A 23,632-nucleotide genomic window follows, 5' to 3' on the forward strand; every position below is an offset into this window, starting at 1 on the left:
GGCCAGGCAACTTGGGTTGCCATGCTTAGTGCGATCTGACCATAGCTCGACCATGAGGGTAAATCGTTTATATGCATGCAGTCCTCATATTGTCAATCATGATCATGTATACTGCAATGGATGTGATGAGCGCTGAAAGAGACATTCGAAAGGTGGCACACACGCCAACTTCGCGCGCCAAACGCACTTGGACGCGTTTGATTTCCCCCCACCAGCTCAGATCAGAGGTTGCACTATACCCCACCCACTCGTTCGGATATCTCACCCTCACCGCTGACAGTAGCAACACATTTTACGACTACGGGACGACGAGGCATCCATGTCCGACAAACGCAGAGCTGAGATCGAGGCCAAACGCGCCAAGCTTGCCGAACTTCGCAAGGCCCGGGCAGATCGCCAGAAGGCAGAGACGGAGCGTAGGCAGTCCGAGGCATGTTCGCCTCACCCCTTACATATGTCCACACATTAACTCTGTCTCTCTCTCTCTATGACAGATTGCGGGCCCCTCGACCGCTGCCCGCCGTGATGTCGACGACCTCATTTTTTCTCTCGTCGGACCCACGTCGCCTGGCCGTCCACCGCCTTCTGATAACCTCAGCGGCGACGCGACACCTAGTTCGTCTGTCCCAGGTACTCCTCCACGCCCTACATCATCCCTTCATGCTCTTCTTTCAGCTTCGGGGCGTGTCAGCAGACAGAGCGATGTTGCGTCGGACAGGTACAGTCTCGGCACGACGATGGTGGGCACTGCGAATTCAGGGACGGACCATGTTGTCGATAGGTAAGCTTGGCTTATGGACACGGAGAATGTTCAGGCTCACAGTTGGGCTTTAAAGGATCATGACACCGCGATACGTGCCTGACCTTGTGGATGTTGAGCAGGAGTTGTTTGAGCTGCCACAACGGGTACGAATCGTACAACACCAAAATGATTGCAAAATACTGAATAACTTGCACATTTGTAGGAGCGTGTCATATACAACAAAGAAGTGCAGACAACAGCAGTGGATACCGAGACGAGTACAGCACAAGACGCGGAAGATCAACTTCGAGCGGTATTTCAGCGTGAGCGAGATGAAATCGATCGTGTCCGTGCGCGAGAGCGGGAGCTGGAGGAAGAAAGCGAAGCACTCGATCGCGAGATTGAGGATGAAATACGGGGTGAGCTAGCGTGTTCATACTGATTGTCATTTCCCCGAAACCGCTGACCCATTGAATAGATTTGACGGAGGATGAACGGGCAGCAATTGTTGGCGAGCCCGAACTACGTGACTTCGTCGACTGGTCATCTCGCATATTCGGTCGTATATTGAGCAGTGGATATGACTATATCCGTGACTACACAAGTGGTGCTGAGGCAGGAGGGTAAGGAGTTTCGGACTACAATCTCGCTGTTAGACCTTTACTAACTATGGCATGCGATGAGCGCAGGGATGACACCGAAGGACGACGGGTGAAACGCGTATGTGCCTTCTATGATGAGCGGTATGGCAAGAACCGGAGCGTAACTGATATCGACTGGTCACCGAAAGTAGGTCTTCTTAAAAGCAGATATACATTATCTTTTGACTTCTAATTTCGTAGTATCCCGAACTGAGCGCCGCTGCATACAACAAGAATCCAGCGGCCCTTAACGAACCGGATGGCATTGTCGCAGTGTGGAATCTTCACCTCCTTGAACGACCCGAGTTCATCTTTCACTCGCAGGTAGCCAGCAGCTTCTTAGTTTCTTCTCTTTACTGATTTTATTCGGTAGTCTGATGTGCTTTCGGTCGCCTTCTCACCATTCCATCCCAATCTTCTCTTCGGCGGCACATATGCAGGCCAGATTCTGTTATGGGACACGAGAGCACGGCATTTACCCGTCCTGAAGACACCTTTGTCTGCCGCTGGACATACCCATCCTGTTTATGCGCTGACACTAGTTGGTACCCAGAACGCACACAATCTTGTCACTAGTAGTACCGACGGTACGGTGTGCAGCTGGCTTGTAGACATGCTTGCCCAGCCGCAAGAGACACTCGAGCTCGTGCATGCAGGACACAACAAGACAGGAGAAGTTGCGATCACGTCGCTCGCCTTCCCAGACAACGAGACAAGCACATTCTGGGTCGGTACTGAAGAAGGCAATATTTACCAGGCAAACCGACATGATCGCGCGGGTGCCAAAGCCGGACTCAACGCACACGAAATCTATCGAGCCCATTCCGGCCCTATTCTCGGAGTGCATTTCCATCCACTCGCCGGGCCGGTCGATTTTTCGGACCTGTTCCTGAGCGCCAGCGCCGACTGGACGGTCAAGCTCTGGCGGGCACAGGGCCTCGGGCGGGCAGGAGGATCAGGGGCGGCTGCGAAGGCGGGGGCCGCGCCACACTCTGTGTCGCCACTGTACTCTTTCGACGAGGCGGATGACTACGTGTACGGAGTCAGATGGCACCCGCAGCATCCTGCTATGTTTGGCATTGCAGACGGGGCTGGTAGGTTTGATCTATGGAATCTCAACATGGACACCGAGGTGGGTATCAGTAGTATTTTCGGAAATTTGTCCGCAGCCGAGCTAATGAACTCGACCCATGTAGGTTCCTGTGGTATCTACTGCCGTGTGCGCCGGCCGTGCGCTGAACAAGCTTGCTTGGGACCGCAAGGACGGACGGCGTGCTGCTCTGGGCGGGAGCGACGGGCGGGTCTACATCTATGATATTGGAGATATGGGCGTACCACGTGAGACGGAATGGGCGGACCTCCAGCGGACGCTTGCCGGGATTTCGGGAGGTGCACAGACGAACGGGACGTCCGACGGGGACAGCCGCGGCATCGTCGCAGGACGATGAACCAGCTGTGACGGAAGGCAGTTCGCCTCTAAGAGCGCGTATTGCCGATTGCCGGTGATAGAACATGGTTGCTCCAGACCTTGCACTGCAAAGGCGTGAGGTCTGGGTGCTGCGGGGAGGTGTATTCTCGTTCATGCATATGAAGAGGTCGAGCAGTAGTGGACCGACTCTCGGGTTGTATCTAGATCTGGGTATGGATAAATTCGGATTAATTGAGAGGACGTGCATGTCATGGTGAGGCAAGCGTATCGCGTAAAGGCTAATTGCCCCTAAAACATGTATGGAATTAGAGTGGGAGCGGATTGGGTGCGGAAAATAAGGGAGGAACAGCGCGTTCCGCTCTGCGACGGCCGTGCCGGGGTGCTGGCTGCTTTTCACAGGGATAGTGCGGCAGAGGCGGGGAGAGTCAGCTGGTGACTTCATCCAGTCGCTCAGATTCAAAGCCATGCCCTCCTTCCGCTCCTGGCACTTTAACTTCTCGTCCAGATCCCTCATCTCACCTCGTCCCACTTCTCTGCACAACCTTCGCCCAGTCATCCACCGCAACATGACCAAGTTTACTCAGGTCAGTCTCTCTTCCTATCACTTCGTGTTCAAGAATCTCAACTAGTCCATCTTGCTCGCTGCTCGTTGGTGTTGGTCTACAGGAACCCCATAAGTGAGTGACAGACCGCCTGATCGGCGCGCCAACCAAGCTCACATCAACCCTTTTCCTTGTAGACTCCTAGTGTAAGCCTTCGCAAACACCATGCGCCCTCGATCGTTTTAATCAAGCCCTTGCAGCATCCCAGGTCCCATCGAGGTCACCGATGAGGTGCGTAGGCTCTGAAGCCCCTGATCCCCGGGCCGTATCCCGAGTTTAACCTCAACGCCTCCCCATGTTAGGTCCTCTACGCCAATGCGCACCCATCCATGTCGCATATGTCGCCAGATTTCGCGAAGGTATTTGGAGACTGCATACGCATGACGAGGTGCGCTATTGATAGATTCCCTGCTGCCAGACGGATCGACTGAGCAACATGCTGCAGAGAGGTTTTGTACTCCAAGGAGGGCCAGCCGTTCCTCATCTCTGGTTCGGGGACTCTTGGATGGGACCAGGTGAGCAGCAGAAAGTCAGACATCAGAACACGGGCTTACTTTTGGCGCAAGGTTTCAGCTAACCTTGTTGAGCCCGGTGAAAGCGCACTCGTGCTTAACTCCGGCTACTTCTCGGACGCCTTTGCTGACTGGTGCGCACGTCTGTTCTTAGGGTATAAGTGCGTATCTTACTTTTACTACAGCTTGCAAGTATATGGCGCCAAGGTTGATCAGGTCAAGGCACCGGTAGGCGGTGCTGTCGATCTTGGCGACGTCGAGGCCGCACTCAAGGCAAAGAAGTACAAGATTGTCACTGTTACCCACGTTGACACTTCCACAGGCAAGTAGTCAGGACGGCGCTTAGAATTCATCTGTTTTCTGACCAGAGCATGCAGCTGTGCTCACAAGCATCAAGGACGTCGCCGCCGTGGTGAAGCGCGTCTCGCCAGAGACACTCGTCGTTGTCGATGGCGTATGCTCGGTTGCCAGCGAGGAAATCAAGTTCGATGACTGGGGCATCGATGTGATCCTCACCGCTAGCCAGAAGGGTCTCGGTACGCCACCAGGCCTCAGCGTTCTCGTTGCGAGTCCGCGAGCGATTAAAACCTTTGAGACACGGTCCGTGCCCGTCACGTCGTACTATGGTAGCTGGAAGAAGTAAGCTTTCTACCTTGTGTCAATTTTGTCTTCTAGGTAATAACGCTGTGGCTGCGTAGGTGGCTCCCTATCATGCAAACGTACGAGAAGAACACGGCAGGCTACTTCGCCACGCCTCCCGTGAACCTGGTCTACGCATACCACGCGTCCCTCAACCAAATCCTTCACGGCAGCGTCTCTCTTGAGGAGCGCTTCGCGCGTCACCGTGAAGTGAGCCAACGAGTGAAGGTCGAGGCAGAGAAGTTGGGTTATCGGGGCGTCCCCCTCGGTGCCGATGTGGCTGCTAACGGTATGACGGCGGTGGGTGATATGCAAGCTACGTCCCGAAGCCTCGTGCTGATTTACGGGCGCGATATTACAGTTGTACGTGCCTGAAGGGCTGAAGCCCACCGATATCGTCCCGCGCCTGCTGAAGAAGGGTATTGTCGTTGCTGGTGGTCTTCACCCCGCAATCAAAGGTACGCACTGATGGCTGAACAAAAAAGTTGACCATGTCTTCCTTACACACATTTGTCTAGAAAAATACTTCCGTGTCGGCCACATGGGCGTCAGCGTCGTCGACCAGTCACGAGGGGACATTGACAAGGTCATCGCTGGTCTGAAGGAATCGCTCGACGAGGCGAAGGCGGAGAAGGCATAGACATCTAGAAGATAGATCAAGAACCGCTTGACATGTACATTAGGCATCTTCCCTCCCCCGTCACAGAGCAGTCTTTGCGACACCAGTTAACCAAGCGATGTGGTGAGCATTTTGGCATGAGTCGGATGCACTGGCACAATACGTGCAGTATTCTTCGTGGTTGGCGCTCAGAATCAGAGTCTTCAAGAAGCTCAAGTCGAGCAATTGATGCGCCAAACCTCGCCCAGTGGCTGTGCACTCGTTATGGACATGGATGACGATTTCGGCTTGCGCGTGCACGTCATCACCCATCTTTGGCTCACTTCTCTTCTGGAACATCCTAGCGATCACCTGGCCAAATAAACCACAGTATACATCACCGGTGAGCACACTAACACGTTACGTCGTTCCCTTGTCCTCCCACCATGTCTTACGATATACCTGACAAACAGCAAGCATGGCGTGTTGTCAGCCGTGGGCACCCATCGCGTGCGCTCAAACTCGAGGAGATTGACGTACCGAAGAAGCTTGGGAAAGGCGAGATTCTCGTCAAGGTGCAAGCGGCGGCACTGAACCCTGTGTAAACATCCCTCGCTCATGTTCGAGACAATGCACTCATAACGCTGCTGCTCGCCAATAGGGGCTGGAAATTGATGAGCTACCTGCCCAACTTCATTGCACGTCGGCCACTTGTTCCTGAACATGACCTTGCTGGTATCGTGGTTGATCCGCACGACTCTGACTTCCATGTCGGAGATGAGGTATTTGGCTGGATCCCTACCAGTGCGTCACATTTGCATATTCTCGTTCAGATAGTGTGACAAAGAATTCGTCATACAGATATCAACATCTCCACTGGCCAAGGGGCACTGTCGCAGTACACCCGTCTGCCCGCTATCAACGTCTTGCGACGCCCGGATAATGTTACACCCGTAGAGGCTGCGGGCATCCCGCTCGCTGCAATGACTGCCTTGCAAGGCCTCACCGATGCGGCCAAATTGCGAGAGGGTCAAACGGTCTTTATCAATGGGGGTAGCTCCTCCGTCGGACTATTTGCCGTCTACATTGCGAAAGCGATGGGTGCAAAAGTGGTTGCAAGCGCATCCGGCAGGAACGAAGACTTTGTACGCAGCCTCGGGGTGGATGAGGTAGGTCCACTGCTCCCTATTAGCTAAAGGAACGTTGGTCAACAAGATATCTCCCGGATTTTCTCTAGTTCGTCGACTACACCCAGGTGCCCTTGTATCAACATCTCACTTCAAATCCACCTGCACCTAAATTCGATGTGATATTCGATGCCGTAGGACTGGTGGATCCTTCTCTTTACAAACACAGCGAATCATACCTCGCCCCTGGTGGAGTTTATGTTAGCACAGGTCCGACTCCGGACTTCACCTCATGGGGAGGCTCAAGTGGTATGAGGAACATGCTATCGACCGTGCTTGCGATCGCTAGGCCCAGATGGCTTGGAGGTGTAAAGAGGTCTTGGAAGTGAGCTATTAACCAGATATATGACACCTAGCAGTCAGCTCACATGCAATGGCAGACTCGTTACAGTGACGCATAAGGAGAAGGATTTGGCAAGGTTACGGGACTTACTCGCAGAGGGTATGCGTTATTCATGTTCAATGCCGAGTTTCAAGTTGACTGATCACGTTATCAGGCAAACTCAAGCCTATCGTTGACTCAGTTCACGAGTTTCCGAACGCGTTGCAGGCCTACGAGCGTATCATGACATCGCGGGCGACAGGTAAGGTTGTTGTCAAGATAGCCGATAGTTAGGTATGGCTGGCGGGGCCAAGTATGAGTTTCACTTACCGGAAGCATTATTCACGACACAGAGCTATTTTATTCAAGAACAGATCAAATCCTATGTAATTACAAGTCAAACGGCTAACTTTTCTGATATCAAGTACATTGTTGAACGGGTTTAACAATAGCAGAATCTGGCCAGTCTTATCAGTAATAAATCCGCCTCGATTAGTTGACTCTCACCTCTCGTTAAAGGCCCAGTTAATATCCTTTGATGCCTCGGGCCCATACCACTTCACCGAAGGAAATGTAGTCTGTCGCTCGGCGGTCTTGCCCCCTAGCGTTTCCGCGACACTGATCAACGACCTCTCCAATCCCCACATCTCCATCTCCTGTAGGCCCCCACGTCGTGCCAGTGTCATTATCCTTCTGACGAGGGCTGTGAAAGTTTCACGAGTTGCCCGCACGCGCGTTAGAATTAGTCTAGGCGGGCTCTTCATCGGATCCACTGCCCACGTCGCAAACGTAGAGGGTGAGGATGAATCAAGCAGCTCAGTTCCCCAGATATCAAACGTATACAAGTGCTGCGTGTGGCAGATGGAACGGGGGAGTTGATACGCTGCAACGCCAACGTCCGGAAGCAAGCTGATAGTGGCTCCTTCGGCTCCTTCGTCCTCGTCAAGTTTTCGGACAGTGAGATCCTTCCTTAGCATCCTGGCGTCCCTGGTCCACAGCGCTCTGAGGCCTTCGTCGTCGCCATAATCCTTCCAATGATGATCTTGGACCTGGAGATCATCCGTATTCAGTGCACCGTCTGAGAACTTCCAGATTGTAGAGATCGCCCTCTTGACCGCCCACCCCTCACTGTTTTCCTCCGTTGGACCACAGAGTGTGTAGAACTTGGGCCCAACATCGCTATATAGCAAGGAGAACCTGGCGTCACCAGTACCAGGCACTCTGGCTGGCGGCTCACCCCACGCTTTGGGAAAGTCGTCCGGGTTCAGCGAGTCCGCGGCGAGAACCCAGTGAAGTAGCTTCATCATGTGGGACGCATAGCCCTTCTTGCGGTGACGTGACGGAGTACACACTGCGAGGACGGAGAAGCAGGGCACTTCTTCGGGCTCACAAGTAGCCGCTTCAGCATCATGCCGTTTGACAAGGCCTCGCCTCTTGAAACTGCACTGCTGAGTGAGCTGAGAGATTGCACGAAAAAGGCGCTCACGTTAAGCAAGAACAGACGAAGTCCGTTGTTGTTGGATCCGATCTTGGGGCCAATACCCTGCGTGATATCTCCGTGAACACTGCAGTCCCGAGAATGAAGCACGGATTCGCAACTCACCATATGTTAACCTGGCCAGCGCCAGGATCCATGTACTGCTTGTAGAGTTTGTTGAGTTCTCTGTACTGCTCGTACGTGAGATGACCACCCCATTCGCCAAAGATGCGCTTGTCCAACTCGGGGTATTGCTCTCGGGTGATAGGATAGAGAGAAAACGATGCAAGAGGGTGCGTCGACATTGATGAGCTCGTTAGGAGTATTGGTAGAGATGATACAAATCGCTGCTGGTTATTGCGAGCTCTAGAAGAGCTCTGCTCCGCTATTTATATGTTCATGTCGTCTCGCGCAGCTGTTCACAGCGCAGTCCGCAGGTTCGGCAGACCGTGTTCATCGTATGTAGTTAGGACAGGGAAGGGATATGACCGAGTGGTACCCGAGTGGTGGCCGCGTGTCGACCGGGTGCTGACCGATTCCAAGGACATGGGGAAAGCTACGGGCGCTGGGGCGCAGCTTGCAATGGAGTGTTGGAGTCGGCGAGAATGCAACATATGCAACACCCGAACAATCATACGCGAGATAACTCCAGCTTCATCGCCATAACCTTAACCCAGTTCTAGGGGCAACGCACCAGCTCGGAGACGGCCGCGGGAGAAATGAACTCTAAACTCGCAAGCTGTACAGTTCACGGCGCTGCGAGACAGACAGAAAGTTAGTTGGGCGATCGCGCCGGCAATCCGCTTCCCTTCGTCCCTCAAGCTCAAAATCCCGGTCAACGCGAGTCGATAGCACCAATGGCTCCCTCGAAAAAGTCCAAGGCTACCAAGTCCACCGAGTCCATCTCGTCCCGTCTCGCCCTCGTCGTCAAGTCGGGCAAATACTCCCTGGGCTACAAGTCCGCTCTCAAGCAGATGCGCAATGGCAAAGGTACGCATCTTTCCTCGACACTCACACCGGGGACTGGAGCGTGAGGCTGAGAAGGTCCCTTGAGCTGACACCGTCTCCCCCTCCCTTGTATAGCCAAGCTCGTCTTGATCGCTGGCAACTGCCCACCGCTGCGTAAATCCGAGCTCGAGTACTATGCCATGCTTTCGAAAACGACCGTGCACCACTTCGCCGGCACTAATGTTGCCCTCGGCACTGCTGCCGGCAAGTTGTTCCGCGTTGGGTAAGCATCGCAGTCACTCTGTACTCTCTGCTCGGACGTACGCTTATTGTTGCCCAGTGTCATGACCGTCTCTGACCCCGGTGACTCTGATCTCTTGACCTTTGCCGAGGGCGTCGCTGCTTGAGGCATTGGTTGAGATTCTTGATGCACTGTACGGTTCATCTACCCCTTACTACACACCTAGGCATCTACTATGTTATGTGATTCGCAGTGTAGCTCACCTACACAAAAATGAATTCAACCCTCGGAGTTCACCCCTGTACTCACACATTGTATTATATGATATGATTGATTAATCATCAGGCCAGAAAAATCTGGGTTATCTAAATGTCCAAAGGTAATATTTCGACAGCAAAGTAAAAGCAATTTGAAAGTGTAACAAATCGAGAAGCAACAAGCTGGATGAAGATAAAGTCAGGGGCTACTACTGTGGCAGTGCAGGCTCTGCTACCTGGGACACAGCAATGTGTACTTGCTCCGGAGGTGCAGGCACCTGGTCAACTAGATCCGACAACTCCACATCCAAGTCGTTTTCATCTTCTTCTAAGGCCAAGCTCCCTAAATGTTGCTGCCTTTGACTTGGCATTGCTTCTATACCATGCCTAAGTTTCTGCTGTGCTTGTTGAGAAGGAGCATGCAAGTTGCCAGGCCATAGTGCAATGGTGTAAAATCTAGTGAGAGGACTCCCAGACACACTGCTGGATATGATGCTGGGCTCAGCTGCTGTCAGAGCAGGGGAGCACATTGCCTTCAGATCATAGAGGAGTTGATGTGCACTTGTGATATGATTGAGTAACTTCCACCGGACCAAGTGGTGGTTACAGTCTAGTATCCAGCCATTAGCAATCCAAATACTTTAAAGCATCTAGAACATAGTCACCTTTTGCAGGGCATGGGTACCGCATACTTTCAATATGTCCAGTTCTGATATGGTCCTTGAGACCCTGAAGGGTTCTGAAAGATAGAGCCATGCCAGCGCAGCGGGGCAAGCAACATTGGTAGGAGTGTAAAGTATTCTAAATCCATTGTATCAATAAACTGTCTAAGCCCTGTAGAGAAAGGGTAACCTAACCTTTCTTTGGTTCTGATCCTGGATATGGCAGTGCCTGTCAAGATGCTGTCGAGAAGTAATGAGTTGAAGTGGTCCAAAATAGTCTCAATGCATCAACACCTCCAAACCAATAAATAGAATATATCTGTCTTTCTTGGTGACGTGGCCTGCCAGCTCCAAAAAAGTTCTTGCTAGCTTTTGGCAAGCTAACTTGGATGTACCCAAGGATGTAGGATGTCCGAGTGTGAAACAAACAATTTACCTTATGCAATGTCTCAACAGAATTAAGCTGCATGCCACATCTGTTCCTCCCGGAGGTAGTCCAGTCACATTCAACAGGGTGAATGGCCATCTTTGCCTGATGGATGGCAGATTCAGCATCAGGATGCGAGAGGGTAGGCATGTTCAAACAATATTCGAGAGCTGAAGCCAACACTCGGAGTCACTGCCAGAGCACCAAATTGGGGCAAACATCTGTAAATAAATGTCGGATTCAGGTTGTGCTCCCACAGCTCCGGAAGGGAAGGAAAAGCCATCTTCCGCACTAAATGAGGGTCTGCCTATGGGAGACCATAGCTCCAGAGCTGCATTAAGCTTCATCCATGCCAGCTTCTCTGGTTCCTTGGAGACTTCTCAGCACTGCAAGCAGTATTGGTGGATGCACTTCCAGAGGTGCTAAATGATGCACACATCACAGCTGCCAGTGTGATAATGACTCAATTACATTCTTGTGGTCACAAACTTTGCCTTTGTTGCATGCTGGTGGAAGATCATCAAAGGGCATGTGTGGGAACTACTACATGTATTGACAGACCGTGCTGTAGAAGCTGAGGATTCAGCACTGTCAAAGGTCCCAGTCAGCACTGGCTCCTGACATCAGCAACAATACATCGTGCTGTTATAATTGTAATCAAGGTCAACTGTCAAACAACCTTGCCCTACCCCAACAGTGTAGAAAATGGCTTGCCAACAGGCCAATTCTAACAGTTCCTGATGAATGGTTGTGTGAGAACAAACTTCACTCTTGAGAATGATGTTGCATACAAGTTGCATAAGTCCACAGTGATTTGAGCAAATGACAATATACTAGCTAATGATGCTACACAGTGCACACGGAATGAAAAGTCTAGCAGGTACAGGATGTTGTTTGAGATACACCATAATAGCATGCTGAGGTACAGCTTGGATCCATATATTATCCATTGCAGCCAAAATACAAAGATCTAGTGTGGTGCATGTTCAAGTCTACCGCAATCGAGCCTCTGCAGCTCTTGCACGGCGCTCTCTTTCAATCCGGGCTCGTACATCTGGTGTCAATCCCAAAGTACTCTCTGTAGTGGCCGAAGCACCCCCAAGACGCTGAGGGCCCGACGGAGTGCGGGCCGGACAAGATGGTGGCGGCACCTCTGCCGGCTCAACCATCACTTCGGACAAGTCACGTTTGTCTGACTTCTCACGTTGCTTCGCTTCACGCTCTCTTATCTTATCCTTAAGTCCCTTCCGCCGTTGTTTCTTCTTGTCATCGCGGTCAACTTCCATCTCCTTAGTCAGTGCACTTGGCACATGTGCTGTTCCGAACCAGTCCCACCAGTCGGGATGTTCTGCAGCACACCGACGAAACACATTCCGAACGGCTTTCGAGTGTGCGAGGTCGTAGGCAGTTCGGCCAGAGGTTTGTGTGGCGGGGGTATCAGAGACATCAGATGCATTGGCATCCTCCGCGTCGAGGATGTGTCCGGAAACAGGGATCGTTGGGTCGGCGTGTAGATCGTACAAGAGCCATTGAACGACGGCTTCCTGTTCAGCTTGAGCAGCGACCTGAAGCAAGGAAGTGCATCGATCGCCAGTCCAGTCCGGGATCACGGCATTGACGCCTCCAAGGATCTCGCCCTCACGATCCCAGAATAGTTTAAGAGGTTCGAGCCGTCCTTTTGTGACCATCTCGAAAAGACGGTGCCATGTCTCGCGCGACTGTTCCTCTTCCTTAGAGAGACGCGGCTGCTTGGGTTTTTCGGGCTCGGCAGTCTTTGGTACAGAGGGAGGGGGTTTCGGTTTCGGGAGGGAGGCGAGGTACGCTTCGTCTTGCGCGCGCAAGGCATCTTCTGTGAAGTGCGAGACTTTGACTTGAATAAGTTCGTTGAGGCAACGAGAGAGTTCTGACTGCGTCTGTGAGGACGTCATCAGCTTTGACCGAGTGGTACATGTGAACAGCAGTTACCGGCCTGTTCGTTGGGAAGGGAAATGTACGTAGTCGATCGTCACCTTGGGTAATGTGAGCTTAAAAGCAACGCGAAATGAAGTTATGGCGCACCTTTCTGAATGACAGAGCCTTCGTAATCCAGGAAAATCCTCCGGTTTGAAACACTCGCGCGGATCCATATGCGTTCACATTGGTGGATTTCGTCGGCCCATGCCTCTATTAGACCCCGGATGTCCTTCAGCAATTAAGAATATCGTCAAAAACACGTCTAAGGCAAAGATGCTTCAACTTACGTCTCGAAGAGCTCGCTCGCCATATCGGCGAAGCATGGCACCAGCACTAATAGCCGCACCCTTGGCATTGTCATTCAGACCCTGCGATCCACCCTGCTTTTTACGCGCTGGATGTGAGGTTTAGTTGAAGCACCGCATCGCAAAAGAATGTCACTCACTAGTATATCTATGAAATGTTTTGTGAAGCAGTATTTCGGTTTCAGGCTTAGGCTTTGGAGGTTTCTTTTTCGCTTTAGCTGACGGCGCAGGCTCTTCCTCTCCAGAAGGATGGCTGACGCGCACGATGGCCCCGGCAAAGTGGCCGCCCGCGGTCATGAATAAGGCCCACTTCCTTCCGCCTTCCACGGGAGCTTGCATCTCCTTCAGCGACGACAGGTACGATGATGCCGGTGCATCCTGAGGAAATAGTAGCCGGTATACACCAATCTGAGTTGCTGGGGGAGTGTGGAACCAAACAATAGCGGTTCGAGGAGCGTTGGGTTTCTCTGATGGAGAGGGAGACCTAGATATCCGCTTGTTTTTGTTCACCAGAGCCTTGACAGCATCAGACTCCGACGAATCGTCATCGGAGGATGCGGAACCGGATAAAGAGTCGTCAAGCCCTGACGATCATGAGTTGATATACACATCAATGACCTAAAAACACACCATCCACCAGCTCATCAAAAGCAGCCTCGGTTACAGGGTTTCCTCCATTCAAACGAATCTTGACATTGTATCGATGCCAGTCGGAGCGAAAGTGGGATCGCTGTGCGTTAACGTCTTCAAAGGCAGCAGAGAGGCAAATGTTGCAAGCGCGCGCGTTACCAGTTGATGAGGGGAGGACAGGTTCGGGAGAGGGTGCGGGTGGTGGTGTCTGACTGATCAGATTTCGAGGTGTGAGCGCCTCTAACAGTGAGTCTGGCAGAGAGAACAGGTGATAGCGCTGCGCCATGAACAGTCTAGAGGTGCCTGAGTAAATGGTGGGGAGTGTTGGGCTGCGGGTAGGTGCTATTTCTCATCGGAGGGCTTTGAATTTGTAGATCTGAGTCTGGGGCAATGGCCGCCTCCGATGACGATGACTTGAACAGGAGTCAAAAGTCGCGTCTCGCTTCTGGCTCGTTCGGAGATGACCGAACTTGTCAAACGTACATCCAACCAGTGCGAGTAAATCAGATGGTTCGCTAGCAGGACAACGTGCCTCTTCTCTGCGTCTTGTAGCTCTCAAACTAGGCGTTGCTTGCATAATGACTTCCAGCGAATTCGCCAACAGGAAGAAGGTCGCATTATTTGATGTCGATGACACCCTTACTCGTCCAAGACAGGTGACTGCCCTCGTCTCGTCTGTATCACTGATGTCGAACCCATGAGTAGAAAGGATCCCCAGAAATGCTCGAGCTTCTGAGGAAAGTCAGGAATAACGTCGCGATTGGCTTCGTTAGTGGATCAGACCTTGTCAAGATCACTGAGCAACTGACGATTTCCGGAAACAATGGTGCGCGTGTTCGAACCTTTGTCACCCCTTTCTGGCCCTTATGTTGTTCAAGTGTTGGAGGACTTTGATTTTGCCTTTGCGGAGAACGGTCTTACTGCTTATCGGCTTGGGAAACCTCTTGAGTCCCAGTCATACATCAAAAGCATTGGCGAGGACAATCACAAGAAACTTGTCAACTTCATTCTGCACTACATAGCCGACCTCGACATCCCTGTCAAGAGGTGAGTAAACGATCACAGTCAATGTCCTCCACAAGCTGGATGGTGGCTATCTAGAGGCACATTTATTGAATTCCGGAATGGCATGATCAACGTGAGCCCTCTTGGTCGCAACGCTACGTAGGTTGTCGCCCAGCCGTTTTTCCAGTGTTGACATTAACATCCTTCAGCTTGCAAGAGCGCCACGACTTTGAGGCCTATGACAAAGTATGAAAAACCTTGATTATTTGGCTTTATTCTAACCTAGGCTAGATCCATGGTGTTCGAGTTGCATTTGTCAAGGTTCTGCGAGAGAAGTTCGCGGACCTCGACTTGACTTTTTCTATTGGCGGCAAAATCTCTTTCGACGTCTTCCCGAGAGGGTGGGACAAGAGGTATTCTCTGCGTCACGTTGAGAAGGAAGGCTTTGAAGAAATCCACTTCTTTGGTGATAGCACTCAGCAGGTACGGAGTCTGACTTTGAGTGCTATTACTGTTGTTCTGAACGATTTATTAGGGAGGGAACGACTACGAAATCTTCGCTGATCCCCGTACGATTGGGCATACTGTTACTTGTCCCGAAGATACGATGCGCATCCTCACGGAGCTCTTCCTTTAAAATCTTCAGTTATACTATATACCCCAAATAGGGAGGCCATGGATATAGAGTACCATGTAGGATATATGATAGCAGAATCCACTCCTTGGTGCAGTCAGAGGGTCGTTAGGTATCTTCAAGGCTTTAGCACAGGCGGTATTGCAGGCGAGACCCCAAACACCACTGCACAAATAGGAGCATACGCGTTTTCGACGTGACCGCGCCGCGTCCATCATATTAAGTTACGACGCGCTACGACAAGCCTTCGACAATACGCTTGTCTGCCCCAGCACCTTTTTCATCAAACTCAAGTAAAGATTACATCTCTACTTCTGTGTGACGTGCACAGAACATTGCTGTGTCTTTGCTAGGACCTCTTCAGTACATTTGTCTGCTCATGGCACCCTCAGTATTGTCTGCGCGCGAAAACCAGCCTCTGGCCCGGACACGGTACGTCCCTTTGAATGGTAGTCCTGTGCGACAACACCTGACTCTCCTTAGGACCAAGCCCGATGGCGAGTCCGAACCGACATCCAAACGACGCAAGGTTGAGCCTATTCCGACGACCACGCCTTCTCAGTCGCAGCCGCATACTCAGAGCAAGGTCCCAGCACAGTCGTCATTCGCTGATGTGCTACAGCGCCTTCAGGAGACGAAGAAGGGCTCAGGTGCGCGATCTCGAACAGACACCACGAAAAAATACTGAACCCGTACCATGATATTTCTTTAGCCGCTGCTGAAGGTGGGGCTGATTGCTGGGCACGCCCACAGCTCCCGCCTATCAACGAAAGCAAAGACACTATTGGTCAGCCCAGCCTGAACGACGTCTTTAGATGCTTGGCTCATTGACCCCAGTTTTCCAGCAGTTAGACGTTGAGGAGGGCTTCCACGACCGTTCAAATGGCACCGTTGGACTGAGGATGTATGGTGTCACTGAGGTGAGATCCCCTGGTGCACATCTTTGTGCGACTAATAGAGATTATAGGGCGGCCATAGTGTCTGTGCGACCATTACCCATTTTGCGCCTTACTTCTACATCCCTGCTCCGCGAGGCTTCACAAATGATGACATCGACGCCTTTAAGGATGAGCTGAATGTGCGTTGAGATATCGTTATGCATAGTTTTTGGCTAAGTATGTGCATGGATGCAGCGTCTAGTTGGCCAGGAACCTGATGCAGTAATGCGAATTGAACCCGTACAACGGCGAAGTCTCTGGGGCTTCAGAGGAGACGACTGGGTATCCTTCCTCAAGATTTTCACGTTAGAGCCCAAGGCAGTTCCTAAAGTCCGAGATACGTGGTTAATCTAGGCTCATTGAAATCAAGGCTAATTTTTTATTTTCCATCGAATGATTACGCTTGTTCGAAAGGGGCGAATGTCAGTTTCGAGACCTGTTCGCGGCTGGGGAGGTTTATCCGACGTTCGAGAGTAATGTTGCTTATGTGCTCCGGTTTATGATCGATACCAAAGTACGTCCAGCGTTTGTCGTGGTGTTGCCATTCATTGATGTTTGTTAAGGTTGTGGGCATGAACTGGATTGAAATACCAGCAGGGAAATACAAGCTTGTGCCACAAAAGGACAAGAAATCGACTTGCCAACTGGAACTGACCACGCGGTAGGGTCTAGTTCTCGTCCGATCAGTAGCAGCTATGCTAACGCCTTGTTAGACACGATTCTTTCATATCTCATCCTCCTGACGGGAAATGGCAGACCATTGCTCCCCTGCGTGTCCTCAGTTTCGATATCGAGTGCGCAGGTCGAAAGGGTATCTTTCCTGAAGCGCAGGTAGACCCAGTCATCCAGATCGCGAACATGGTAACGATCCAAGGTAATTTGTCTGTATCGCCGCCATGTTAACACGGGTCGCTCACCGTGAACGCAGGCGAAAGCCAGCCATTCATCCGCAACATCTTCACCCTCAACACATGTTCCCATATCGTTGGCTCTCAAGTGATGTCCTTCAACGATGAAGCGGAGATGCTCAACGCCTGGTCACAGTTTATTGCTGAGGTCGACCCCGATGTCATCATTGGGTATAACATTTCAAATTTCGATTTTCCTTACTTGTTCGACCGGGCGAAGCATTTGGGAGCCAAGCAATTCCCCCAATTTGGACGCATGAAAGGTATTAACCCTCATACAACATGCAAGACCATATTGCTATAACGTTCTTAGGTTGGGCGGCCGCGATCAAGGACACGCATTTCTCTTCAAAAGCATTCGGGCAGCGGGATTCGAAGGAGGCGTTGATTCACGGTCGTCTGCAACTCGATGTGCTGCAATTCATGCAGCGGGAGCACAAACTACGAAGTTACACCCTCAACTCTGTCTGTGCCCAGTTCCTAGGTGAACAGAAGGAAGACGTGCATCATTCCGTCATCACCGAACTGCAGAACGGTGGTCCGGAATCTCGTCGCCGTCTCGCCGTCTATTGTTTGAAGGTTGGCCGTTGCAATGTCTTTCCTTGAATATCTCTGACGAGGTTTTCAGGATGCTTATCTTCCACAACGTCTCATGGATAAGCTCATGTGCTTCGTCAACTACATCGAGATGGCTCGTGTCACTGGAGTACCTTTCAATTATCTTCTAAGCCGTGGTCAATCCATCAAGGTGTTGTCTCAGTTGTACCGCCGAGCCAATGAAGAGGGGTATGCGATTCCGGCCTTCAAGGGTGAAGGTACTATCACTTTCCCATCTCATGAAGGAGACCCTTGACAATTTTACGTAGGCAGCGACGAACAGTACGAAGGTGCCACCGTCATTGAACCCAAAAAGGGCTACTACGATGCACCCATTGCGACGCTGGATTTCAGCTCCTTGTATCCCTCTATCATGATGGCTCACAACTTATGCTATACGACCCTCCTGGATAAAAAGACCATTGACCGACTAGAGCTCGTCAAAGACGTTGACTACATTCAGACACCAAACAACGGTACGCCCTACATCTTCTTGGTGGGCACTTTCGTTGATAGTGCATCACCAGACTTCTTCGCGACCGCAAAGATGCGCAAAGGTCTACTTCCCAGTATTCTGGAAGACCTGATCGGTGCCCGAAAGCGAGCTAAGGCTGATCTGAAGAAAGAAACAGATACTTTCAAGCGCGCCGTGTTGGATGGCAGGCAGCTTGCCTTGAAGGTCGGTTTACCGTCCCTCACGTAAAAACCATATTTCTCTCAGTTTGCATAGATCAGCGCCAACTCTGTGTACGGGTTTACGGGAGCGACCATCGGAAAACTTCCTTGTTTGCCAATCTCATCCAGTACGACTTCGTATGGTCGACAAATGATTGAGAAGACGAAACAGGTTTGTGCAGCTTATTACGACTTCATTTCGAGGAATCTCATTTAATATTGTAGGAAGTCGAAGCCGAGTTCTGCATCGCAAACGGCCACGCACACAATGCAGAAGTCATCTACGGTGATACTGATTCTGTCATGGTAAAATTTGGCCCCTCCGACCTCAGAGAAGTTATGGCCATGGGTGAGCATCCTCCACAACATAAGTTTCGTTGTTTTGTAATGGCCATACAGGAGCCCAAGCTGCCGACTTCGTGACAGCTAAGTTTATAAAGCCCATTAAACTGGAATTCGAGAAGGTCTACTTTCCCTATTTGCTGATCAGCAAGAAACGATATGCTGGACTCTATTGGACGAAACCCGAGAAATATGATAAGATGGACTCTAAAGGTATCGAGGTGCGTCGTGTCACGCAAGTCGTTGCGTTGTGATTGACAGACAAATTCAGACTGTTCGACGTGATAATTGTCGACTGGTCTCTACGGTTATCGAGACTTGTCTCCACAAGATGCTTATTGACCGAGATGTCAAAGGAGCAGAAGAGTGCGTCGCTCTTACAATATATCTTCAGGATCGGATATGCTCATAGCTTCGAAGCTATACCAAGAAGATGATATCAGACCTTCTGCTGAACAAGGTCGACATGTCTCAGCTTGTCATCACAAAAGCGTTGGCTAAGGCTGGTATGCCCTTTCCATGCTATTTTCACCGCAGGGTTCGCTCACTACTTGTGAAGATTATGCCGCAAAGCAAGCTCATGTTGAGCTAGCGGAGCGTATGAGACAACGAGACGCGGGTATGTATCTTGTTCATCTTTAACATACAACACCTGACGATGCTGTTCTAGGTTCCGCACCTGCTCTCGGAGATCGTGTCGCCTATGTCATCATTAAGGGAATGAAAGGTATGTTTAATTTCTCTGATAAAAAGCTTTTCGTTGATTTTGTATTAGGTGCTGCTGCATATGAGAAGTCTGAAGATCCCTTGTTCGTTTTGGAGAACAACATTCCCATTGATACCAAGTACTACCTGGAAAATCAGCTTTCGAAGCCTCTTATGAGAATTTTCGAGCCCATTCTTGGGGAGAAAGCAAACTCACTTTGTGAGCCCCATCTTTACCCAATACGCCGAGGCGAGACTGATTCTTTCAAGTGGCTGGTGAACATACAAGAACTATTCAGATAGCCACGCCAAGCGTTGGCGGCCTCATGAAATTCGCTGTCAAAACTGTGACATGTCTAGGATGTAAAACACAGCTGAGACCCAACAACAGTGTGAAGAGTACGTATCAATCACACGATAATAAACATTAACTGACGATACTGTCCAGACGGTGCTGTCTGCAACAACTGCCGACCCCGCATCGGCGAATTGTACCAGAAGCAAATCATGCAAGCATCACAATCACAAGTACGGTTTTCTCGTTTGTGGACTCAGTGTCAGCGGTGTCAAGGATCCCTGCATCAAGTAAGCGACAGCCTTTTTATTAGAGCTTGATTACTCAACTACCATATAGGACGTGCTCTGCTCGAGCAAGGATTGTCCAATCTTCTACATGAGGAAAAAGGCTCAGAAAGACGTCGAGGACGCAAACGCTGTCCTAGAGCGATTTGACGAAGACCTGTGGTAATCGAGTGGTAACTTACGGGAGTTACAGGAGTTCCATGCGCTTTTGTTTATTTCATTGGTTTGGACTTTGTACTTTTACGGATTCAGATGTATTCTACTACAACATTAATAACGAGGTGCTCCTTCAGTTTCACCACCTAAACTCACTCCAACAATCACTTCATTCTAACATGACTAGGGACGCGTCGCGATCAGATCACGTGAACAGAGTTCTTGGAAATACACCTTTGTTGAACGTCAACGACGACCAGCACGCGTCCCGTCCTTGCCAAGTTGCCAACGCACCCCCAGCTAAACAACTCTCGCGGAGCGGCTTGGAACATAACTTTTCAACCATGGTCCAACAGAGACATGCCAGAATCGCCGAAAGCGCGGTCAATTACTATTCGGATTCGGGAGAAGACACCGAGGCGGAGACTCCTCGTACAACGCGTCCTAATCTCAAGAAGCGTCTCAGCGAACGATTTGTCGGCGGTGACGATGGATCGTATGAACCGGACACCAGACAACCTCTTCAGACAGTCAACATCAATGATGATGCGGCAGAGAAACGACGGCGAAGGAAGAGTGTTAAACCTTCTGGTCTCGAGGGGTCACTCGCGGGCCCTTCGTCGGAAGGCGACACCATGGCTCAGGATCAACCGGAAAGCTCTCGTGCAGCGCAAATGAAGCAACGACAGCAGCAGCTTAATGCTGTCGCCGCCCCTCAGCCTCCTGTTATCAATGTCCCTCACGACGTGATGGCAATCAACTTTGACGAATGGATGAAGCTAGTCACTGATAACGTACGCGTTTTAGTGCTTGTTTGCCTTTTCAGCTGATGAATTACTTCTGGTTTGTAGAAAATCAATGCAGGCAACGCATGGAATGTCGCTCTCATCGACTACTTCCATGACCTGTCCCTCATGCGCAACGACGGCGACAAGTCAATCAACTTCCAGCGAGCGTCTGCTACACTAGACGGGTGTGTCAAAATCTGGACGAATCGCGTGGATAGCGTCGGAACCGAGACGGGAAAGCTCCTTAGCAATCTGGCGAACGAGGGCGGAGCTGCCGAGGAGGAGGACGAGCCCACATCAGACAACCCGGACGGACAGGACCCCTCTCAGGCGAAGAAGCGCAAGAAAACGCATCGTCACGAAGCTACATTGGCAAAAGATGTGTCTCAGCTGAAGAAGAAGGTGGACACCGAGTTCAAGGTCGATCCCTTGTTCCGCAAGACTTGCGCCGACTTCGACGAGGGCGGAGCACAAGGCCTTCTTATGAACCACCTCAGTCTAGGTATGGGGTCGAGTGGTGGGCTTCGAGTTGTCTTCGATGCCAGTGACGCGATGGGTCGCGTCGCAGAAGACGAAGAAGACGAACAGGAGCCCGAAGAGGACGTTGACCTCTCGTACCTGCGACGTGAGTGCTACATCACAAGCGCCTTTATGATTCTCACTCGCGCTTCTCAGAGCACTTCCTGCCTGACTTGGACGACCTCGAGGACAAGGAAATCACGCATTCAATAACTGGCTTCTCGTTCTCTCAAGCTAACACTCCTCTCGAACAATCTCTTTATGCTGAGAACTCACAACATGCATTCGACGATGATGATGATGACAACGAGCAAATAACATTCGATCGTTACGGTGGAGCAAGTGCAGGCAGCGCTGGCGGCGGTGATGCCCCCATGGATATCGACACTATGGGGGCCGCCGAACCGCCACCAGTAGAAGAAGACTTCTTCCAAGGTGATCAGGCGGCCGACAACGATTGGGACGGCGGGTTTGGAGGTGGTGACGACTATGGTGGCGGTGAGGAAGGTTCACCAGATGCCGAAGTTACCCAGCAAACAGATGCACGCCCTGGTGGCTTTGTACCATTTGATCCTCGTCGTGCTGCACCCAACGAGCGAGATTTGATTCTGGCTATGACGGATGCCGATGACGGGGGGATGGCAGGTTACTTCGACGCCAACTTGCTCAAGAACTGGGCAGGCCCGGAACACTGGAAACTCCGGAAAGTCATCAAAAAACGTGAGTTTCTTTTCTGCCGCTTGAGTCAAGCCAGCTTGAAATTCATGGTTGGTCCCCACCAGCCGAAGCACCCGAGGGTACTGCTGCCAAGCCTCGGCGAGAAAAGAAGGAGGCTTTTAAGATTGATTTTCTCACTCCCGCCGAAAAGGACATCAAGGCGACCGCGAAGGAGCTCTTTGCTCCTGTAACGCGTGGCGCTGGCATTACTCTACCTAACTATGGCTCATCAAGAACTTCCTCGAAGAAAGGTGGTCGAGGCAAAAAATCCAAGGATGAGAAGCGGGACGAACATACCTTGCCCGATGACATGCACTTCGCAAGTACGCAACTTGTTACGCTATTCCTCAAGCCCAAATTTTCTGTATGTGCGCTGTATGTATTGGTCAGGATATTTCACTGACGTCTTCTTGAAGCTCAAAATGCGTGGTCAACGTGTTCGATATAATGAGAACGGCGACGGTGAAATTGACGAGAAATTCTGGGCCCAAACGGCAGCTGATGAGGCTGCTGGACGAGTACCGGAGGGCGACGAAAGTGTGTAGTCTCCTAGTTCATAACCCCCCTTTGGCTCATCGCTGTTCTCATAGCTGGCGACGTAGCTCCTTTCAACACCCAGTTCCTCCAGGATGATTACGATGATGGACCCGGCTTTGACGACATTTACGAGGGCGATGCTCCTGCCGTCGAGGACGCCGGTGAACAAGATCTACTTGCTGCAACCGCAGGCCGAATACGGCGAGTACGGCCAGAAACTGTCAATTATGCGAAGCGCGCCAAGCGGGTCGATGTTCGTAAGCTCAAGGAGAACATCTGGAAGGGCTTGGACATCAAGCTGGCCGAAAAGAAAGAAGAAGATGAGGATGAGGATGACATGGTTCGTATACTCGAATAGTATAGACGTTCTAGAACTGACTGACTGTCCTTTTATAGGATGTGGACGATGACCCGGAGGCTACAGACCCTACTGAAGCACGAACATTCGACAACGTCATCTCGTCTTTGCAGCAATCGTATCCCAAGGACAAGATGGAAGAAATCAGCACCAGCTTTTGTTTCATTTGTCTTCTCCACCTTGCCAACGAACAAGGCCTAAAGATCAGGACGAATGAACCAATCCCCGACGATGAAGAGGAAGAGGAGGAAGATGAGTCCCACGAGGACCGGAAGAACATTGGTGATATATGGGGCCTACAGGTTTGTACCACATTCGCCACAATTCCTGAGAGGTTTAACTGACACTTGGCTCGTGACAGATATATAGAGACCCGAACGCCACACGTTCGGCATAATTTTATCAGTCGTAGCGACATCATGACTTTTCCATCGTTTCTATGATAGTGGACAAGATAGTTTAATCTCAACCTTTTACCCTATGTTGATCTTGATCACTTCTTGCTTTTGATGTACCTGTACCATATCTTGTCGATTCTCTTTTTGTTGTAAATTATTCCGCGCGGGTGATTTGGACGAATCCTAGCGCCTTCATCGGAT

At 51.0% G+C, this 23,632-nt stretch overlaps 8 protein-coding genes across 8 annotated transcripts; 7 read left to right on the forward strand and 1 right to left on the reverse strand.

Moving 5' to 3' along the window:
• Nucleotides 1-213: 213 nt before the first annotated feature.
• Nucleotides 214-3,052, forward strand: CONPUDRAFT_138359 (cytoplasmic dynein intermediate chain). Its single transcript, XM_007772697.1, has 9 exons — nucleotides 214-430; nucleotides 495-781; nucleotides 837-906; nucleotides 966-1,161; nucleotides 1,221-1,365; nucleotides 1,432-1,531; nucleotides 1,585-1,707; nucleotides 1,757-2,515; nucleotides 2,580-3,052. The coding sequence occupies exons 1-9, from the start codon at nucleotides 320-322 to the stop codon at nucleotides 2,829-2,831; spliced, it is 2,043 nt and encodes a 680-aa protein (XP_007770887.1). The 5' UTR covers nucleotides 214-319; the 3' UTR covers nucleotides 2,832-3,052.
• A 146-nt stretch (nucleotides 3,053-3,198) lies between these two features.
• CONPUDRAFT_83486 (alanine-glyoxylate transaminase) lies at nucleotides 3,199-5,296 on the forward strand. Its single transcript, XM_007772698.1, has 12 exons — nucleotides 3,199-3,396; nucleotides 3,479-3,489; nucleotides 3,552-3,560; nucleotides 3,615-3,645; nucleotides 3,717-3,802; nucleotides 3,860-3,929; nucleotides 3,981-4,060; nucleotides 4,112-4,248; nucleotides 4,304-4,565; nucleotides 4,625-4,865; nucleotides 4,927-5,023; nucleotides 5,084-5,296. The coding sequence occupies exons 1-12, from the start codon at nucleotides 3,277-3,279 to the stop codon at nucleotides 5,203-5,205; spliced, it is 1,266 nt and encodes a 421-aa protein (XP_007770888.1). The 5' UTR covers nucleotides 3,199-3,276; the 3' UTR covers nucleotides 5,206-5,296.
• Nucleotides 5,297-5,604: 308 nt separating this feature from the next.
• On the forward strand, nucleotides 5,605-8,396 carry CONPUDRAFT_83487 (NAD(P)-binding protein). The gene is made up of 9 exons (XM_007772699.1): nucleotides 5,605-5,764; nucleotides 5,825-5,967; nucleotides 6,025-6,332; nucleotides 6,401-6,675; nucleotides 6,731-6,792; nucleotides 6,848-7,130; nucleotides 7,180-8,112; nucleotides 8,159-8,215; nucleotides 8,276-8,396. The coding sequence occupies exons 1-6, from the start codon at nucleotides 5,610-5,612 to the stop codon at nucleotides 6,964-6,966; spliced, it is 1,062 nt and encodes a 353-aa protein (XP_007770889.1). The 5' UTR covers nucleotides 5,605-5,609; the 3' UTR covers nucleotides 6,967-7,130; nucleotides 7,180-8,112; nucleotides 8,159-8,215; nucleotides 8,276-8,396.
• Nucleotides 8,397-8,950: 554 nt separating this feature from the next.
• CONPUDRAFT_138361 (60S ribosomal protein L30) lies at nucleotides 8,951-9,682 on the forward strand. Its single transcript, XM_007772700.1, has 3 exons — nucleotides 8,951-9,139; nucleotides 9,233-9,380; nucleotides 9,438-9,682. The coding sequence occupies exons 1-3, from the start codon at nucleotides 9,007-9,009 to the stop codon at nucleotides 9,502-9,504; spliced, it is 348 nt and encodes a 115-aa protein (XP_007770890.1). The 5' UTR covers nucleotides 8,951-9,006; the 3' UTR covers nucleotides 9,505-9,682.
• Nucleotides 9,683-11,676: 1,994 nt separating this feature from the next.
• On the reverse strand, nucleotides 11,677-13,858 carry CONPUDRAFT_74690 (uncharacterized protein; the record flags this gene model as incomplete). The annotated part of the gene is made up of 6 exons (XM_007772354.1): nucleotides 11,677-12,597; nucleotides 12,623-12,693; nucleotides 12,743-12,866; nucleotides 12,925-13,031; nucleotides 13,083-13,526; nucleotides 13,573-13,858. 6 exons carry the CDS (start codon nucleotides 13,856-13,858, stop codon nucleotides 11,677-11,679), a joined length of 1,953 nt encoding a protein of 650 aa, XP_007770544.1.
• Nucleotides 13,859-14,025: 167 nt separating this feature from the next.
• CONPUDRAFT_107374 (eukaryotic phosphomannomutase) lies at nucleotides 14,026-15,344 on the forward strand. The gene is made up of 7 exons (XM_007772701.1): nucleotides 14,026-14,228; nucleotides 14,278-14,398; nucleotides 14,451-14,619; nucleotides 14,674-14,736; nucleotides 14,787-14,823; nucleotides 14,869-15,060; nucleotides 15,113-15,344. The coding sequence occupies exons 1-7, from the start codon at nucleotides 14,151-14,153 to the stop codon at nucleotides 15,212-15,214; spliced, it is 762 nt and encodes a 253-aa protein (XP_007770891.1). The 5' UTR covers nucleotides 14,026-14,150; the 3' UTR covers nucleotides 15,215-15,344.
• Nucleotides 15,345-15,590: 246 nt separating this feature from the next.
• On the forward strand, nucleotides 15,591-20,257 carry CONPUDRAFT_138364 (uncharacterized protein; the record flags this gene model as incomplete). Its single annotated transcript, XM_007772702.1, has 25 exons — nucleotides 15,591-15,643; nucleotides 15,695-15,861; nucleotides 15,924-15,998; nucleotides 16,049-16,131; nucleotides 16,179-16,289; nucleotides 16,345-16,486; nucleotides 16,551-16,663; nucleotides 16,713-16,810; nucleotides 16,863-17,023; nucleotides 17,078-17,320; nucleotides 17,371-17,636; nucleotides 17,686-17,872; nucleotides 17,924-18,130; nucleotides 18,182-18,333; nucleotides 18,385-18,501; nucleotides 18,555-18,678; nucleotides 18,729-18,892; nucleotides 18,943-19,037; nucleotides 19,092-19,177; nucleotides 19,231-19,290; nucleotides 19,342-19,398; nucleotides 19,447-19,596; nucleotides 19,647-19,775; nucleotides 19,825-19,961; nucleotides 20,011-20,257. The coding sequence occupies 25 exons, from the start codon at nucleotides 15,591-15,593 to the stop codon at nucleotides 20,122-20,124; spliced, it is 3,291 nt and encodes a 1,096-aa protein (XP_007770892.1). The 3' UTR covers nucleotides 20,125-20,257.
• Nucleotides 20,258-20,381: 124 nt separating this feature from the next.
• On the forward strand, nucleotides 20,382-23,503 carry CONPUDRAFT_127123 (barren). The gene is made up of 8 exons (XM_007772703.1): nucleotides 20,382-20,908; nucleotides 20,966-21,527; nucleotides 21,578-22,141; nucleotides 22,204-22,502; nucleotides 22,555-22,675; nucleotides 22,729-23,015; nucleotides 23,072-23,335; nucleotides 23,395-23,503. Exons 1-8 carry the CDS (start codon nucleotides 20,459-20,461, stop codon nucleotides 23,428-23,430), a joined length of 2,583 nt encoding a protein of 860 aa, XP_007770893.1. The 5' UTR covers nucleotides 20,382-20,458; the 3' UTR covers nucleotides 23,431-23,503.
• Nucleotides 23,504-23,632: the final 129 nt, after the last annotated feature.

Source organism: Coniophora puteana (assembly GCF_000271625.1).
Source record: "Coniophora puteana RWD-64-598 SS2 unplaced genomic scaffold CONPUscaffold_9, whole genome shotgun sequence".
Taxonomy (NCBI): domain Eukaryota; kingdom Fungi; phylum Basidiomycota; class Agaricomycetes; order Boletales; family Coniophoraceae; genus Coniophora; species Coniophora puteana.